The following is a 17,207-nucleotide window of genomic DNA, read 5'->3' on the forward strand; positions in this document are numbered from 1 at the left end:
ACCTCGCAGCGCTCACGCTGCTCGAGAATCACTTCAAAGCTCCGAGCAACGAAATGCTGGAGCGTCACTACTTCAAGTTGCGCAAACAGCTACCGGGGGAGTCACTTACTATGTTTCTGCACTACAGACGGTGGCAAGCCAATGCAACTTCGGCACGTCCGTCAACTCCATCGTCCGCGATCAGCTTTTCAGCGGAATTACCGCACAACACTTCCGCAGACGACTTCTGCAGCTGGGACCTACCCTTACTATACACCAAGCAATCCAAATTGCCACGGAAGAGGAACGTACCGAACTCGAGATGCAGGAGTTCCCGAACGCGCAAGTTTACCGGGTCGGATTTCAGGCGGGTACGCAAGATGGCCGCCAAAACACTTCACATTCCTCTCCACCAAAACAAAAGAATCATGAACGCCGGCATCGCCGACAGAACTCAGGAGGAAGCAAACATGGCTACAGGCAACATGACACCCGTCCCCATCCTTTATCGGATTCTGCAAGACATCAGGATGGACCGCACCGATCTGAGTCGAATTTGTGCTATAGATGCGGATCGTCTCAACATTATGCAAAATTTCCAAACTGTCCTGCCCGCAACCGCACTTCTGCCTGCGGAAAACGAGGCCACTTCCGAGCTGTCTGCCGCTCATCAAATGTCGGAACTTCGCAAGAAAACATAGCTCAAGTGCAAGATACTGCAGTAAGAAATACAGTTACTATTCTCAACGTTGATGAACGCTCCAGCCGTCCTTCGCCACTGCAGATCTCTGTTCAAGTTGGCCAAGTCAACATTCCTTTTCCCGTTGACACCGGTGCGACGGATCTCATTGCTGAATTTACAAGATTTCAAGCAGTACTTTCCGGGGACCAGACTCTTGAGTCCTACAATGTCCTTCAGGACTATTCAAAGAAATGCATTCCCAACGTCGGATACTTCTCTACAAACGTCCGGTACAACGATACCACTGCTACTGTCACATTTTACGTGACAAAAGAAGGTTCTTCACTTCTTGGTTTGGATGCCATTCGAAGCCTCCACATACACATCGACGGCGCTACATTGTCCTGCTCGCAAGTTTCAAGTACAGCGACCCCAAGAATTCCTGCTAATGCTCCGTTCGAATTTCATCACTTCTTCACCCAGGAATTTGGCCTGGTGCAAGGCTACATGCACGAAGTGAAACGCCGCCCAGGTGTGCAGCCAGTAGCTGCCAAGCTTCGCAGATTGCCATTCCTGCTTCGACAACAAGTCTCCGATGAACTTTCTCGTCTTGAAAATTCAGGTGTCATCGAACGTGCTTCAGCATCAGATTGGGTCTCTCCACTGGTCGTGGTGAAGAAAAAAAAAAACGGTTCCTTAAGACCTTGTGTGGACTTGCGTGAACCAAACAAAGCTATCGTGATTGATGGGTTTCCCTTGCCCCACATCGAAGAACTTCTCCAGAAACTTACAGGTGCTGTTTACCTTTCAAAGCTAGATCTTGCATCAGCATACCATCAGGTTCACTTGTAAGAATCAAGTAGGGACTTAACCACTTTTGTAACGTACGACGGTTTGTTCAGATTCCGTAGAGTCTGCTTCGGGCTTGCATCCGCCCATGCTGTTTTTCAGAAAATGATGTCAGACATTTTGAAAGGTGGTTCTGGAATACAGTGTTACCTAGATTACATTTTGGTCTGGGGTCGAACGCGTGCTGAACATGATGCTAATTTACAAGCAGTACTAAGCTGCATAAGCGATACAGGGATGAAACTGAACGACAAATGTGTCTTTGCTGTCCAACAAATCCAATTTTTAGGACACAATATCAGTGCCAGAGGATTGTCTCTTCTTGAGTCTAAAGTGCATCCTATTGGTAATGCAGCTGCTTCTACAGATTGTAAATCCTTGCATTCATTTCTTGGTCTCTCTGGCTATTACTCAAAGTTCATTCCCCATTAGGCTGACGTTGTTGAACCACTGCGCTCAATGTTGCGTAAAGGCCAAACATTTAATCGGTCGCATGAAGCCAATTCGGCATTCAACAATATCAAAGAAGTACCAGCTGAAAGCCCAGTCATTCAACTCTTTGACGAGAAGCTTCCGATAGTCACAACGACTGATGTTTCCAACATAGGATTTGGTGCTGTGTTTCAACAACGCAAAGGTGACCAGTTAGTTACAATTGCTTTTGTTTCGAGAACCTTGTCACCTGCTGAATCCAGATATTCTAATGGTGAGCGTGAAGCCTTAGCATGCCTCTTTGCTTGTGGGAAATGGCATCTATACTTCTGGGGTGGACATTTTACATTACGCACTGATCATCAAGCACTTACTACATTACTTTCTGCTGGATCAGAGGGCCGACGCCCATTACGCATTTCACGCTGGTGCGCCAGACTTTTGTACTACAACTTCACTGTACAGTACTGCAAAGGTTCAAATAATGTTGTAGCTGATGCACTTTCTCGTTTGCGTTTGCAACTTGCAGTCTCTCCAGACTTGGAAGAAGAGATAATCTCACTTGTCACTCTAAGCATAAGTAAAGCTGATTTGCAGGCAGCAACTGCTGAAGATACTACTTGGCAACAAGTGATTTCATACATTGCTAACGGCTGGCCAGAAAAGAAATCTCTTCAGCCAGAACAACTGCCCTACTTTGCAATCAGAAATGAGCTGTCCTGTGTAGACAACTTAGTTTTCCGCGCTGATAGAGTCAGCATTCCTGCTTCACTGTGCAATAAATTCGTACAGCTGACTCGTGAAAGTTACCCTGGAATTATCAGGACTAAGCAGCGACTTAGAGAAAGATACTGGTGGCCTGGCTTAGATAGCCAAGTTGAACGTGCAGTTCGCGGCTGCATCATATGCCAAACAGCAGATAAAATCTGCTAAACCCGTTTTTGCACCCTTACAGCCTGTCCCATGGCCAAATAAACCTTGGGAGAAGCTAGGCATGGACATTGTCAGTCCACTCGAACGTCCTCCTTTCGACTGCAGATTTGCAGTTACATTAGTTGACTACCACTGTGTGTGGCCTGAAGTTTTCTTTACTCATGCAGTCACTTCTGAAGCGGTAATTACATTTCTGTCAGCACTTTTCAGTAGGGAAGGCTTTCCAGAGGCAATCGTCACGGAAAACGGTCCTCAGTTTAAATCTCAAATATTTGAGAAGTTCCTCTCTGACAGAGGCATACAGCGTCTTTCTTCTTCGAAATACTATCCATAATCTAACGGTCAAGTTGAACGCTTCAACCGCGTTTTGAAAGAGCAAATTCAGCTCGCTCAACTTGAATTCCGCCTACTGAAACATGCTGTAACAGAGTACTTAGGCACGTATCGCTTTACGCCTCAAGCTACTACAGGCTTGTCGCCTGCACAACTTCTGCATAACCGCCAACCCCGTTCTGGAATTGACATTGCAGGGTTACACTCAAAGTCTCCCGCTCCTTCGCCAAGTTTGGATCCTGCGAGAACACGAGTGTTCCGTAGGCAACAGGCAACTAAGCAACGCATTGATTCTAAGCGTGGAGCGAAACCTTCTAAACTACAGGTGGGCCTCAGAGTTAAAGTTCGTCTGCCAGGGAAGCAGAATAAATACGGAGGTCCCTATACAATCCTTAGTCAAATCAGATTCAATTCTTTCCGCCTTAGTGATCTGATCGGAACATCTGGAATGCATCAAAGCTACTCATTGTTCATGCTGAGCAGAACGCAACTCCGCAGCAGAATTCATGTCATCCACCTAACGCATCGTCCATGCACCAGCATAATTCCTCCCCACCTTCATGTTCTTCTGCAGCTCCATAGTTAGTGCGACTTCCACTAACCGCCTTGCAGGCACCTTCACAACATTCCCAATGCAGATCTTCTCGAAGAGGGGAAAGATATGTCGACTACGGAAAATCGTGAAACTCTGCCGCGTTCGCTCTCCGGCGAGCGTGTAGGTGAGCCCCAATGCTCAAATCCTTCAACTAACCGTGCCCTTCGTCCCAAACGGCACCGAAAAAAGCCGACACGGTGCAAGGACTACGTTCCTTGATCATATGCACGTTTTCTTCATAATACTCATTTTATATACTACTTTCATATGCTACTTCCATATACTACGTGCTGCATAATCCTGTTTTCGGGGAACATAAAATTATAACTATTGTATAATGGTGTTACTTATTTTTGCAAATTTTCTTACACATGTTACGTCATACGAACTTTCCAGTGCCTTGCCACTGTTTAATGTTATATACAGAGCACAACTCCTTTCCTTATTAGGGGGAGATGATGTGGTGTCGCGCATTCATGCTTTTAACAGTTTCGGTTTCTTAAGGTGTGGTGCAGAGGCGCCACACGACGGGCATTTCATGTACCAACTCCTATAACCAATGTTATACACTCCCTGTGAATAAAGACGAGTCCTCTCCCCGTTCCCGGCCTGGCTTGACGTGTTCTACGTGCGCTCCGGCGCGGAGCCAACCTCCTTGGTGTCCACTGGACTGTGCCTCCGGTGACGATACAACAGGAGGGATGAACCATGTTTTTTTATATTATCGCAGGGTCCTTGCCGGCTACTATAGAGGAAGCGATAAGGCTATGGGCGATCTCACGTTCAACGGGTACAAGAGCGGCCAGGAGGTTGTGTTGCGGGCAGTGCTTACCCCCTTCGGTATCCGTTTCCAAACGGAGGAGCAGAAGGCGCCGGTTAAAAGCGAGTCAATCAGCAACGACTGGATTGACCTCCGTGTCGAAAACATCGACATCAAGGACATAGAAGTCGTAAGAAAGCTTTGAAAGCTTCTTCCTTACTTTGAGCAATTTCGAGAGTCCCCCGATTTACGTTTTACGGCCAAGCTGCATGTGGCGGCACGTGGTTACACCCTTTAAAAAATATGGCCGCTCAGCCCACAGAACCGCTATTGTAAATACTAGGCGTATTAAGCGTTAAGGGTTCGTCGTTACAACATATTACATTACGTTTGGCAGAGCAGCGATGTCAGAATCCGCGACGGAAATTTACCAGGACGTTCAAGTGTCCGACCCGAAAACAGCGACACAAAGGTGCGTATGTAAGAGAAACTCAGCTATCTGAAACATCCGAGATGTGCTTGACGTCACGAAAATGAGGGAGCGCGATTGGACGAAGCACTTATGCAAACTCTCTGTGGGAGGGGCAGCGATGTCTGTGGGCGGGGCTCACATTTCTTTCTGAGGTTGTAACCGAGTATAGGAGGTGTATAAATGTGGGGGTCTGTGAGAGCACAGAAACAGTCATCGACAGGAGCGAGTATGTGCCACATAAACTTCGCAAGCGCCATTACTTACCACTGGCCCACTAGGCTGCGCTAGTCTCTGTTCAGGTTTTCTCAGCACATGTGGGTAGGAATGACACCTGCAGCAGCATGAATTGCCAGCCATAGAATCCTTTAGGTATTCTTAATATCCTTTCAGCTATAGCGCCACCAAACGCGAAGTTTGAAGCACGCATCTCTTGAATGTGGTGACAGAGAAATCAAGAGGTACAACAGATGACGCTTCAATAGATACCAGCTCGTAATGAACACCGGGGCTGCACGTTTCATCTTGGCTGACTAACCATCTGTACGGGGTGTTTGAGCAGTGATATCTTTTCGATAAAGCTATCTTGTGAAAAAGAAACAGCAATCTAAGTGTAAGCTGAACATGCCAAAGCACTTTCTATGCAACCAGGTTATACTGACATGCGAATGATGTAATTCCAAATACGATTTGTTTTCTACTTTTACAACACCCTCAGAAACTAGCGTGAAAGGCACTAACGGAGAACGTATTGACTATTTGCTACAATGGGCCATTGGAAAATTTCGGTATTAACCAAGCGTACTTCTGTTTTGCATTGAAGTATGTGGCATGAGGGTTTTCAGATCTGGTTTTTTAAGCATGAAATGCTTTTAGCTGTTATTGTCAGCCGCCTTGAAGTGACCTTGAAGCAAAAGGCAAGCATCACACGAGACTATAGCGGCCTTCAAACGAGACATCCGGGAACACAAACGAGACCATGCGGGCACACAAACGAGATCTTCCGAACATCGTTGCGAGAAAGAAACGAGACACCCGGGCTCTCAGCCAAAAGTTAGAAATATGCGGCCTTTGGCAGTCAACCCTTCGTACAGTACCGCAGTACACACGCTGTACACTGCAGAAACAAATTACAAAAAAAATGTTTCTTTTAGTATTGTCACGCGGTTGAGGACGGCGAAGAACGCGAGATCAACGGGGTTATTCATTCTAAAAAGACAGGGCACGCGAACACGGACACAAGAAAGAAATCAGGACACCACAAACGCCGACTAACGACGATAGCGTTTGTGGTGTCCTGACTTCTTTCTTTTGTCCGTGCTAGCACGCCCTGTCTTTTTAGAATGAATACTTACCAACTAGCTCAGCTCTCTGTTATTCTAAGCTTCAAGGCGGTATTGTTGGAACTCCTTATTGGGTGTACCTCCGCGCAGAAAAATATGTCGCAATGACTAGAACGGATGTTTTAAACCAATTTGAACAAAGGTTATGGTATAGAGCTCAAGACGTTTTTCTAGAACGCTGGAGCAGCACGTTCAGGACTAGATAGTAGTGATGCAAAACTATCGGTAAATTGACTATCGATAGCACCGATAGTATTTTTAGATATCGATACTATTAAGCAACTATCGATAGTACTACTATCGATAAACTATCTATTGTATTTTCGATAGTGCCAAAACATTTGCGATACCTTACTATCAGCCATGCTCAGTTCGCTTAATAATGAGCAGTTTTTCGACGAAAGAAATAACTTATTTCCGCTGTGAAGATACCGAAATGTGTACATCAATAAACTCATATTGAAAAGTAACCAGTCGCACCTTACAATTAAGAAACTTCAGGTATTCATGTCAGATCTTATAATTATATTGAGGGCCCTGCCAAATGGTGGGATGGGCCTGGACCCCGCCTTAGTTCTTGATATTTTTGTATCGAAATCACAAAATGCAATATAAATTTGAAACAGTGCAGTTCCACCACGTGTAACGGCTTCACTTCTGATAAAGCTGTACAGTTCAACTTAATGAATTAGGTAAACTTAAATTCATAGTCAGGATTCTGGTGAAAAAATCACACCATCTCCGCTAAAGGGGACCATAAGGCGATGCGAAGCAGCGTTTCGGCATGTCGATCCCGCGTTTCAGAGGGGAAATGGAGAGGGGGAAGTGGTTGAGGGGACTGGGAGAGGGGGGAAGTGGGAGAGTAGGTGTGTGGAGAGGGTTCGCGCATGCGCAGTAGGGGTGGTCATGCCGCACACCACCACCGGATTGAACTCCGCCGTAAGATGCTTCGCATCTGAAACACGAGCATGTAAACTTCCTTGCCGTTAGCATGCTACTCCAGGTTCACTATATACCACCCAACCGGGGATCCAAGCTTATGCTGCAATTACTTCGCGCGGTTGATTTTATACTGTCGATAGTTTTTTTTTTTACCATCGATAGTTCGACAGTGACTCAGCTATCGACAGTATCGATAGTACCATCGATAGTTCTGTATCACTACTTAGACAGGCGGCGCTACCGGTTATGCGTGGTTTGAGATAGCTCGAATTTACGCATGCGCTGTCACCGATGATGCATGACTAGATGTGGGCCATCTCAAACCAGGCGTAGTCGGTAGACGTCGCCAGTGCAGTCCGGAATGCGTCGCTTGAGCGTTCTAGACAAGCGTGTTCAGCACTGTAGGTTGAACATTCGTGAGCGAAATCCCAGATTGACATCGACTCGCTCGCAAATGTTCAACATACCATAATCTTTCTGGAAGTGGGTTTACACCATTCATTCTTGTTCAGCTGCACACAGTTGTGATGCCACATTATTGTGATATGCTGATTTCCTGTGTAACTCTCTGAGTTTTACCAAAATGTTGCACCCTAAAAGGCACGTCAAATGTATTATATTTTAAAAAGTGCATTTTACACTAGAAAAATAATTCCATATTTGAAATCAGTACACAGATATACATAAAACGAGCAATTTTAATTAAAATCCATAAAGAAACTTTAAGAAATTATAAAGAACACACACAAAAAGCTTCAGTTTAATGAAAACAAAAAATGTTTGCCTCCATTTAAAACAAATGTCTCGGTTACACTACCTAGTCGGGTTAAATTTTCTACAATTATAAGCAGGACAGTGTCTAGTATCGAATTTGATGTGAGGCCTGCGATTGTGAGATTTGTTTGCCGCTTTCTTTTGAACTGTCCTTTCCGTTCCTGAAGTTTGATTCAACATTGGCAGTATATTCTCCCGGATTTACGTATATAAGTTTACGCGTGTTCAATCTCAAAAAAAAAAATTCTCCGATCCTGCCGAATCGCACGAACCTTGAGTATTTCTGATAAAGGGGCAAAAATGTTTCATGGTAAATTTCGAATTGAGGCAAAATCAGCCGGTGAATCAAATGAGCATAGGGGCTGTTCTCATTACTCGAATATCGTTTCGAACTTTCACTACGTACGACATGTTAACGCCTACAATATGTTTAGAATGAATTAGCGCTAAAGATTAATGTTTTTGCGGGTTCTTATGAGTTTATTTTTGTTTGTTTTCGTTTCAGCACACTGGCTCTAAAAGGAAGGTATGCTAATAGAAGCGTCCCCATAAATGCGAGATGTCGTTAAACGTGACTTCAGTATACCGCCTGCTATCGAGGTGAATAAAAATGTGCGTTATTGCAGCGAGCGATGAAATTCTGCGTTTGTTTCACATTTGTATCATCAACAGGCTTCCAAAGCACTTGATGGAAGGATGGATTCGTTAATATTTTCTTTTCTTAAGTTGTACCTGATTCATTTGGAACTTCAGAAAAAAAAAACCTCCAGGCCTGCGCTGAAATCGCAGCACAGTCACAGCGAAAGCTGGAAGAGCGGCGTTTGTAGAGCCCGTTTTAAGATCTATTGCGACTACAATAGAAGTACACTAGAATGGTACCCACTACGCCATAAATCACAATTTTTGTGAAGTTGGGAAGCACCTACTAAGCCATTATTCATCATTCTGCGGAGAAGCGAGGCACCAGCTACACGTCTGGAAGGCATTATGTGCACTTTGTTGACGCGACGACTGATGACGATGAAGAAATATGGCTCATCCCTTTGTAATGGGTTGGAAGCTTTAAACGGCCCACCAGTTATGCAATTTGCATTGGGTGACGCCCGGTCGCTATTTCCCTCTCCCGTCATGCTGTATAACATACGTTGACGTGGAGATAGGGGGGGGGGGGGGCGAAGAACTTTACTGAGACCCCGAGGAAATGGATCATGCGCTTATGGGTTTCCTTGGCAACCAATACAAATGCACTTGCGAGGAACCCACTACGCTCTAAATCATTGTAATTTTGCTGAGACCCCGAGGAAATGGATCATGCGCTTATGGGCTTCCTTGGCAACCACTACAAATGCACTTGCGAGGAACCCACTACGCTCTAAATCATTGTAATTTTGCTGAGACCCCGAGGAAATGGATCATGCGCTTATGGGCTTCCTTGGCAACCAATACAAATGCACTTGCGAGGAACCCACTACGCTCTAAATCATTGTAATTTTGCTGAGACCCCGAGGAAATGGATCATGCGCTTATGGGCTTCCTTGGCAACCAATACAAATGCACTTGCGAGGAACCCACTACGCTCTAAATCATTGTAATTTTGCTGAGACCCCGAGGAAATGGATCATGCGCTTATGGGCTTCCTTGGCAACCAATACAAATGCACTTGCGAGGAACCCACTACGCTCTAAATCATTGCAATTTTGCTGAGACCCCGAGGAAATGGATCATGCGCTTATGGGCTTCCTTGGCAACCAATACAAGTGCACTTGCGAGGAACCCATTACGCTATAAATCATTGTAGTTTTGCTGAGACCCCGAGGAAATGGATCATGCGCTTATGGGCTTCCTTGGCAACCAATACAAATGCACTTGCGAGGAACCCACTGCGCTCTAAATCATTGTAATTTTGCTGAGACCCCGAGGAAATGGATCATGCGCTTATGGGCTTCCTTGGCAACCAATACAAATGCACTTGCGAGGAACCCACTACGCTCTAAATCATTGTAATTTTGCTGAGACCCCGAGGAAATTGATCATGCGCTTATGGGCTTCCTTGGCAACCAATACAAATGCACTTGCGAGGAACCCACTACGCTCTAAATCATTGTAATTTTGCTGAGACCCCGAGGAAATGGATCATGCGCTTATGGGCTTCCTTGGCAACCAATACAAGTGCACTTGCGAGGAACCCATTACGCTATAAATCATTGTAGTTTTTGAGAAGTAGGGCAGCAGGTACTGTGCCATTTTTCGTCATTCTACGGAGAGCCGTGGTACCTGCTAGACACATGTAAGGCATTATGCGCACTTTGTTGATGCTGTGCCTGATGACGACGAAGAATTATGGCAGAGCCCTTTGTAATGGGTTGGAAGCATTCAACAACCTACTCGTTGCGCTATTCGCATTGTGTGACGCCTGGTTACAGAATTCGTGTTGTGCGACGCTTGGTGCTTATTTTACTCTTCTACCACGCTATATTGCATACGCTAATGTGGTTCCTTCCCGACATGAAGCCGGTATAGGACCTTTTTGCAAAGCAGTTTCAAGCACCGGCATGGCTCAGAGGTTGAATACTGGGCTCCCACGCAGAGGGCCCAGGTTCGAGCCTCGTACCATCCTGGAATTTTTTCTTATTTAATTTTTTCTTATTTCGAGCGATACTGGTTACGGACACCGGCGGCGGCGGACAACTACGGCGCCAAAAACGGCCGGTGAAATGATCTCATAACTGCTTTCGCTGTAAAAAATAATTGATGGTCGCCCGTTGGCACACATGCGGTCGCTCAGCCATCGCGAGGCACGCTTCGGCAGCAAACGATCCCACTGACATCTGCGAAAACGGATCACAAGCCGAGTTGACTCCTGCATTGGCGCAACAGCAAATGTTCATTTTTTTTTTTTATCGTAGGTTGTGCACTTGCAAAATGGCGACTGCCTCGTGGTTTTCCTGTTTTATATTTTCGTCGAACAACTCGCCACGTTTATAAACCCGAGCGATCAATGATCCGCCACAGATGTATTCGCATGTGACTTGCGCTCGTCGTTCTGTCATTCGTAGCAACCTGCGTTTTTTTTTAAACACCAGGTTGCCTACAAACCATACTTAATGTTACAAATTCGAAGCGGTCATTACCATTTTATTTTTTGTTCAGCTCGTCACTGCTCGGAAAACTCGGCAGCTCTTACACCTCATGGATCACAACCACAATTGACGTTGCCACAGTTGACGTTGCGCCGACATTACGCCTGCGTAGGGCCTTTTTCCAAAGCAATTTCTACTCAAGCTTTGGCGTGGCTCCGTCGTAGAATACCTGCTTGCCGTGCAGAATGCTTGGGTCCGATTCCTGCTGAAATCCTAATTTTTATTCTTTGCATTCGCCGGGTCAACGCTGCCGGTGTCGGTTTTTCTTAACGCTCTCGCACTTAAATTACCAATGTCTGTTCTCGCCGCTCCTGGGTATAGGTATAAACTGTCAATCACCTGTGGTGCATGCTCGCTTACCGTGGCCCATGGTAAATGGGTATGTGCCACACGTGTCTGGAGGAAAGGATTTGATGACGTACGCGACAGGATTGTCACGTTATTCATGTCATGACTACGCAGTCCTATTCGTCAAACCCTCTTACCCTCCCATGCCAGTTTTGATCTACACTAAGATATGGAGGCGATCACGAGAGCACGCAGACGAAGGCGTATTAGATAGATAGATAGATAGATAGATAGATAGATAGATAGATAGATAGATAGATAGATAGATAGATAGATAGATAGATAGATAGATAGATAGATAGATAGATAGATAGATAGATAGATAGATAGATAGATAGATAGATAGATGTGCGAATATCAAATTTTTCGAATACGAATCGAATGCGAATATCCACCTTCGAATATCGAATCGAATATCGAATATCAAAGGAAAAATGCCTCCACAGTAACAATATTTTATTTAACATGTCGCTATTTGAAAAAAAGAAACATTAACAGCCTGGCTGGCAACACAACATACACTGCTATCTCCAGAACACAATGTCCAGGCTAGCACAATGCACATCACAACACAAGCAAATATCACGGCACAATGAAAGTAATGAATACATGTTATCATAAAGAAATATGAGTTGCTCCACATGATCAGGCAGCAGGCGCTCCCTTGTAACAGATACACCCCCCCCCCCTGCCACTGAAAAGGCACGCTCGCTTGGAACACAAGTGGCTGGTATAGGGAGTTACATGGGGCAAAGCTTTGCCAGACTGGGGTATCTGAACAGCCCGCCACCAGTCACGTGGGTCACTGTCTTTCTTCAGAAGTGGTCCCGCATAGTGAACGAGTCGTAGTGCGGCACGTTACGGCCGCATAATATTGAAAATCTACGGTTACATGATCGCCAACAGCGCTGCACGTCGGAGATGCACCAGCAATAAATCATACGTATTGGGTCGCTCGTCGCAGGCAGATATCGTGCCTCCGTGTACTTAGGATGTTTATCGCTCCTCTCGGCAACGTTTTTAGCGATTCGAACGCAGCAGAAATGTGGAATACGAGTTATTTTATGCATGATAATCGAATCACATATTCGAATTTTCGAATAATCGTATTTATCGAATATTCGAAACTTTTCGAATACACGATTTTCGAATCGAATACGAATATTTTGAATGTAATATTCGACGAATATTCGAAACTTTCGCATATTCGCACACCCCTAATGGATGGATGGATGGATGGATGGACGGACGGACGGTAGGACGGACTCCACAGCTGCTTCAGCTACGCTGCGAACAGTGCGATACAGAAATGGTACCACGTCGTAAAAGTGCCTGGCTCTGCGGAAACGTGACGTCAAAGCGTACAAATGTTCGCTCTCACAAAGCTCGGAGCATTTGTCCTGTTGTTGCTCGTAAACCGATAATAGCCGAGGTTGTGAATGAACTGGAACAGTTGATTTTGGGGCGCAGTCCTCATGAAATCGCCGTTTTCGAATATACGCGACAAAGGTTAACGATGTTGATCCTCCGTTCTACATGTCTACTTTTCGATTTAATAGCGCATGGTAGGATACATTGGTTTCCTGTGACCGTAGACCTTTGGGGCCCGTTGCTCGCTAAAAAAGCGACAATTAAGGGAGTATGCGAAAGATACCAAAGTTCAATAAAAAATGGTAATAATAATAAAACCGCCCACTCGAATGACGGGAATCGTCGAAAAAAACAGGAAATATCTCCCACATGAAAAAAATCAGGTCTACGGCCACCATCACTGCGTTCAGAAATGCGTGATGTACTAATTCTGCCCGCGAAAGTAAATATTGCATGTGGTAATTGATCTATAATGCATATAGCACTGTTAGTCTGCCGTGGTGGTACAGTGGCCACGGTGCTCGGCTACTTACACGAAAATCGCGGCTTCGATCCGGGCCTCGGAGGTTGCATTTCAATGGAGGCGAAATGTTAGAGGCCTCGTGTATTGTGCGATGTCAGTGCACGTTAAAGAGCACCAGATGGTCGAAATTTCCGGAACCTTCGACTACGGCGTCGCTCATAATCGTATCGTGGTTTTGGCGCATTAAATTCCAGATATTATTATTATTATTAAATACGAAGCGTTTCTTATCGAACGAAAGGCACTTTGACTGTTTCTATCTATCTATCTATCTATCTATCTATCTATCTATCTATCTATCTATCTATCTATCTATCTATCTATCTATCTATCTATCTATCTATCTATCTATCTATAGATAGATAGATAGATAGATAGATAGATAGATAGATAGATAGATAGATAGATAGATAGATAGATAGATAGATAGATAGATAGAGACAGACAGACAGACAGACAGACAGACAGACAGACAGACAGACAGACAGATAGATAGATAGATAGATAGATAGATAGATAGATAGATAGATAGATAGATAGATAGATAGATAGATAGATAGATAGATAGATAGATAGATAGATAGATAGATAGATAGATAGATAGATAGATAGATAGATAGATAACTAGCTAGGGGGGGAGGGCATTAGTGTATGGCGAACACGACGAACAGGTAATTACATGCATAGCGTTAGTCACTCGTCGCGTACGTCATTGAACCCTTTGCTTCAGTCGCGTGTGGCACATACCCGTATAGTGCGTCCCAGGGAATGCGGGTATCAGGCACAGTTGATCCATAGTTTGTATCAACTCAGGAGCGGCGATAACAAACTGTCAAAAATCTTTACGCGAACGCATCATGGAGCTTGCGTCGCAGAAAACGCGGGGCTGGTGTCGGAAGCGTTGTCGGTGAGGGAAAAATCGGAGGGACGGAAAGATTTCAGATCACGGTTAGAGCCAGAATCGAACTCAGGCATTCTGCGTGGCAGTGAAGTATGCTACCGCAGAGTTACGCCAGTGCTTGAAAGCGCTGACGAAAAAGACCCTACAATGGCGTCACATCGCGGCAACGTCAACTGTGGTTGCAGTGTTCTCTATCGGCTTTTATAACACTGTAATGAACAATGTTACAAGCTGTGGTCAACCATTGCTCAACCCTGAGAAATACTGCGAAAACCGCTTCTTATGATATGCACATGCATGATATGCAGTTAATTTCGATTAAACTGACATCTGTGCTCTAACGTTAGTGCCGATCGACGTTACTTCGTACTTTAGGATACTCTATGGGCGTCATTGTAGTCAAGCTGCTTGGTAAGCACGCTATCAATCCTGTAGTCAAGGGGGGGGGGGTGTAGGGGGACAGGTACCATGTACTTAGTTATAGGTACTTTCCTCAAAATGTGCGTTTTTCTCAAACAGTTAAGGCCTTTAGCAAGTGACCCCCTCCCCCCTCAGAAAAAACTTCCTCTCTACGGGCCCACCCACAATATACCCATAACTACTCAACATGCACGAAGGAGTCGGTCCAACTCGCAACGGTTGACTCGACACAATAAAAAAAATCACAGCATATCCACGGGGTGAATGATCATGAGTGGGGCGAAGCTCCGGAGGGAATCATTGGTGCACCGTGAAACTCTTCCGTGAAATTCGCCCAGTACATCATATAAAGAGTGTGAAACACCGTGTATATATTAAACATCAAACTTTTATTGTATTAATTGTTGCTTTACGTGGTCCCTTCATTATCACCGCTTTCTGATCGGTGAAATGCAGGGAAAATGTCCGCTCCCGAGCGAAAGAGAAAGCGCGCCAAGAGCGACCGCGTTCCCCGATCGCCCTGTGAGAATTAATGGCAAGGCTAGAGGAAACACACGACGCGAGGTCGGCGACATGCCCAACGAAAGCCAACGGAACGCGATCGTGCGAGTGCTCCGGCTTCGCATCGTCTCATGGTCCCATTTAGCGTCCCAAAACCAAACATCTTGCTCAAGGAGTGCTTTGCGTTTTCGTAGAACTAATTTCTTTATCATGTGCATTAAGACGAAAAGTTGAAAGCTCACTAGAGTATATCGCCCGCAAAGTATGTCTTTTAGTGTGATTTAACTCTCGTACGGCAGGGTCCTCGCGCCGTTGCCGATCGGGCGAGGTGGCTACATACTACTACAGAGGAGGGAACGACCCACACCCTAAGGAGCTGCGCCCCTAAAAATGCGGTATAGGCCACTACTCGCCTACTGCTTCGCATGACATTGACTCATAGAATACGTGGAACCTGCCGAATGTTGTTATTATTATTTTTTTTTATTGCGATAGCAATTATATGGACAGTCTCGGCTGGATTTTGCCGTCGCCGTCGTCATGCACCGTATATGTATAAGTATGTATATATATATAAAGGCCCCAAAGGAAAATAACTCAGAAAAATGCTTCCGAAGCGCGGAATCGAACCAGGGACCTCTTGATCCGCAGCGAGCGGCGCTATCCACTACGCCACGAAACGCAGATCCTCCACATAGCTAACGGCGAGCGTTATATACACACCATTTAGCGCTGGACGGACTCGGAGACAGCAGGCGATAATAGGCGTTTCTTCATTACCAGCGAGGTGGCGCTAGGATCCCGACGGGCGCATTTAAAAGTCGTCGGCGAGCTCGCTCGCTTCTTCTTATATTTGCGCATGGGAGAAGCTTGCTCTTCCGCTGTCTGCTCGCGCGGTTTTCTCGTGGCGAGGGGTAGAGGAATGTTTCACGCTTTCACCGTGATGTCCGCGCTCATGTTACGGCGCGCACGAATGTCACTCGAGCTCAGGGACGCCGCCAAACGAACAAACAGAAGATGAGCGCGAACTATCATGTGTCACAGCTCGACACTTGAAGCACGCTAGTTTCCTTCGCTGCTTCGGCCGCCTTTGCAACAGAAGCGCTGTTCCAACTGAGACTATTAGTTCCTTGCTATCGCATTCATTGCTTCGCCCTTGCGGCGAAACTGTGACTTTTTTAGCACTGTTTGCGGTCTACGTCGACTGACATTACCTGGCCATATATTCCTTCATGTAGCGTGTACATGGATTGTTAAATTCTTAAATTTTCGGTATACTGTTTAGTCCACTTATGACTTCAATTATAGGAAATAGTTGATTGTGAATTCTCAGTACTAAGAGATACTTTAATCTTTGAACAAGAGTCCACGGAAAAAAAATTGTATTTCCAAATATTGCATCGATATCAAAAACATGATGTATTTCCAATCAGTGTAAAGTATGGCGTATTAGTGGAGTCCGCTTGCCTGTAGAAATGCAGTTCCACCCGCTACCCCGAGAAGTGACGTCATACATGGTCCCCAATACTATACCAAAAAAAAAGGATATCCCATTTTTATTGGGGTGATATTAATTCTCGTTTACGTACGCAGATTCGAGCTAGCAATCTACTTACAAACAAGAAAAAAATTCAATAAGCTCCGCTTCGCGGACACGGATTAAATATCGTAGCTGGTAGCCATTCCTTTGTCAGGCTAACGCATTTTCTATGTTCTGCAAGTCCTTCAGATATGTTGTATCACTGCTCTTTATTAAACACTCTCTGTTAAGCTTTGGGGTGGTAGTATAGCTTTATTTAGGGGCGTATCCAATAATTTCCAATAATTCGATAGTACGACTATCTAAAACGTGACAGAGGCCAATGGTGCAACTTGGTGAAGGTGGGGTGGCTAAAACTAACGCTAACGTCGT

At 45.2% G+C, this 17,207-nt stretch overlaps 1 protein-coding gene across 1 annotated transcript in view; it reads left to right on the forward strand.

Annotated features, from left to right (window-relative positions):
* Window positions 1-17,207, forward strand: part of LOC119398989 (fatty acid synthase-like) — a 94,611-nt gene that overhangs the window by 15,095 nt on the left and 62,309 nt on the right. Inside the window, exon 3 of the mRNA XM_049417490.1 lies at window positions 4,534-4,753. Within this exon, the coding sequence (XP_049273447.1) occupies window positions 4,534-4,753 (220 nt within the window). The remainder of the gene's footprint in view (window positions 1-4,533; window positions 4,754-17,207) is intronic.

Source organism: Rhipicephalus sanguineus, chromosome 7 (assembly GCF_013339695.2).
Source record: "Rhipicephalus sanguineus isolate Rsan-2018 chromosome 7, BIME_Rsan_1.4, whole genome shotgun sequence".
Classification (NCBI taxonomy): Eukaryota; Metazoa; Arthropoda; class Arachnida; order Ixodida; family Ixodidae; genus Rhipicephalus; species Rhipicephalus sanguineus.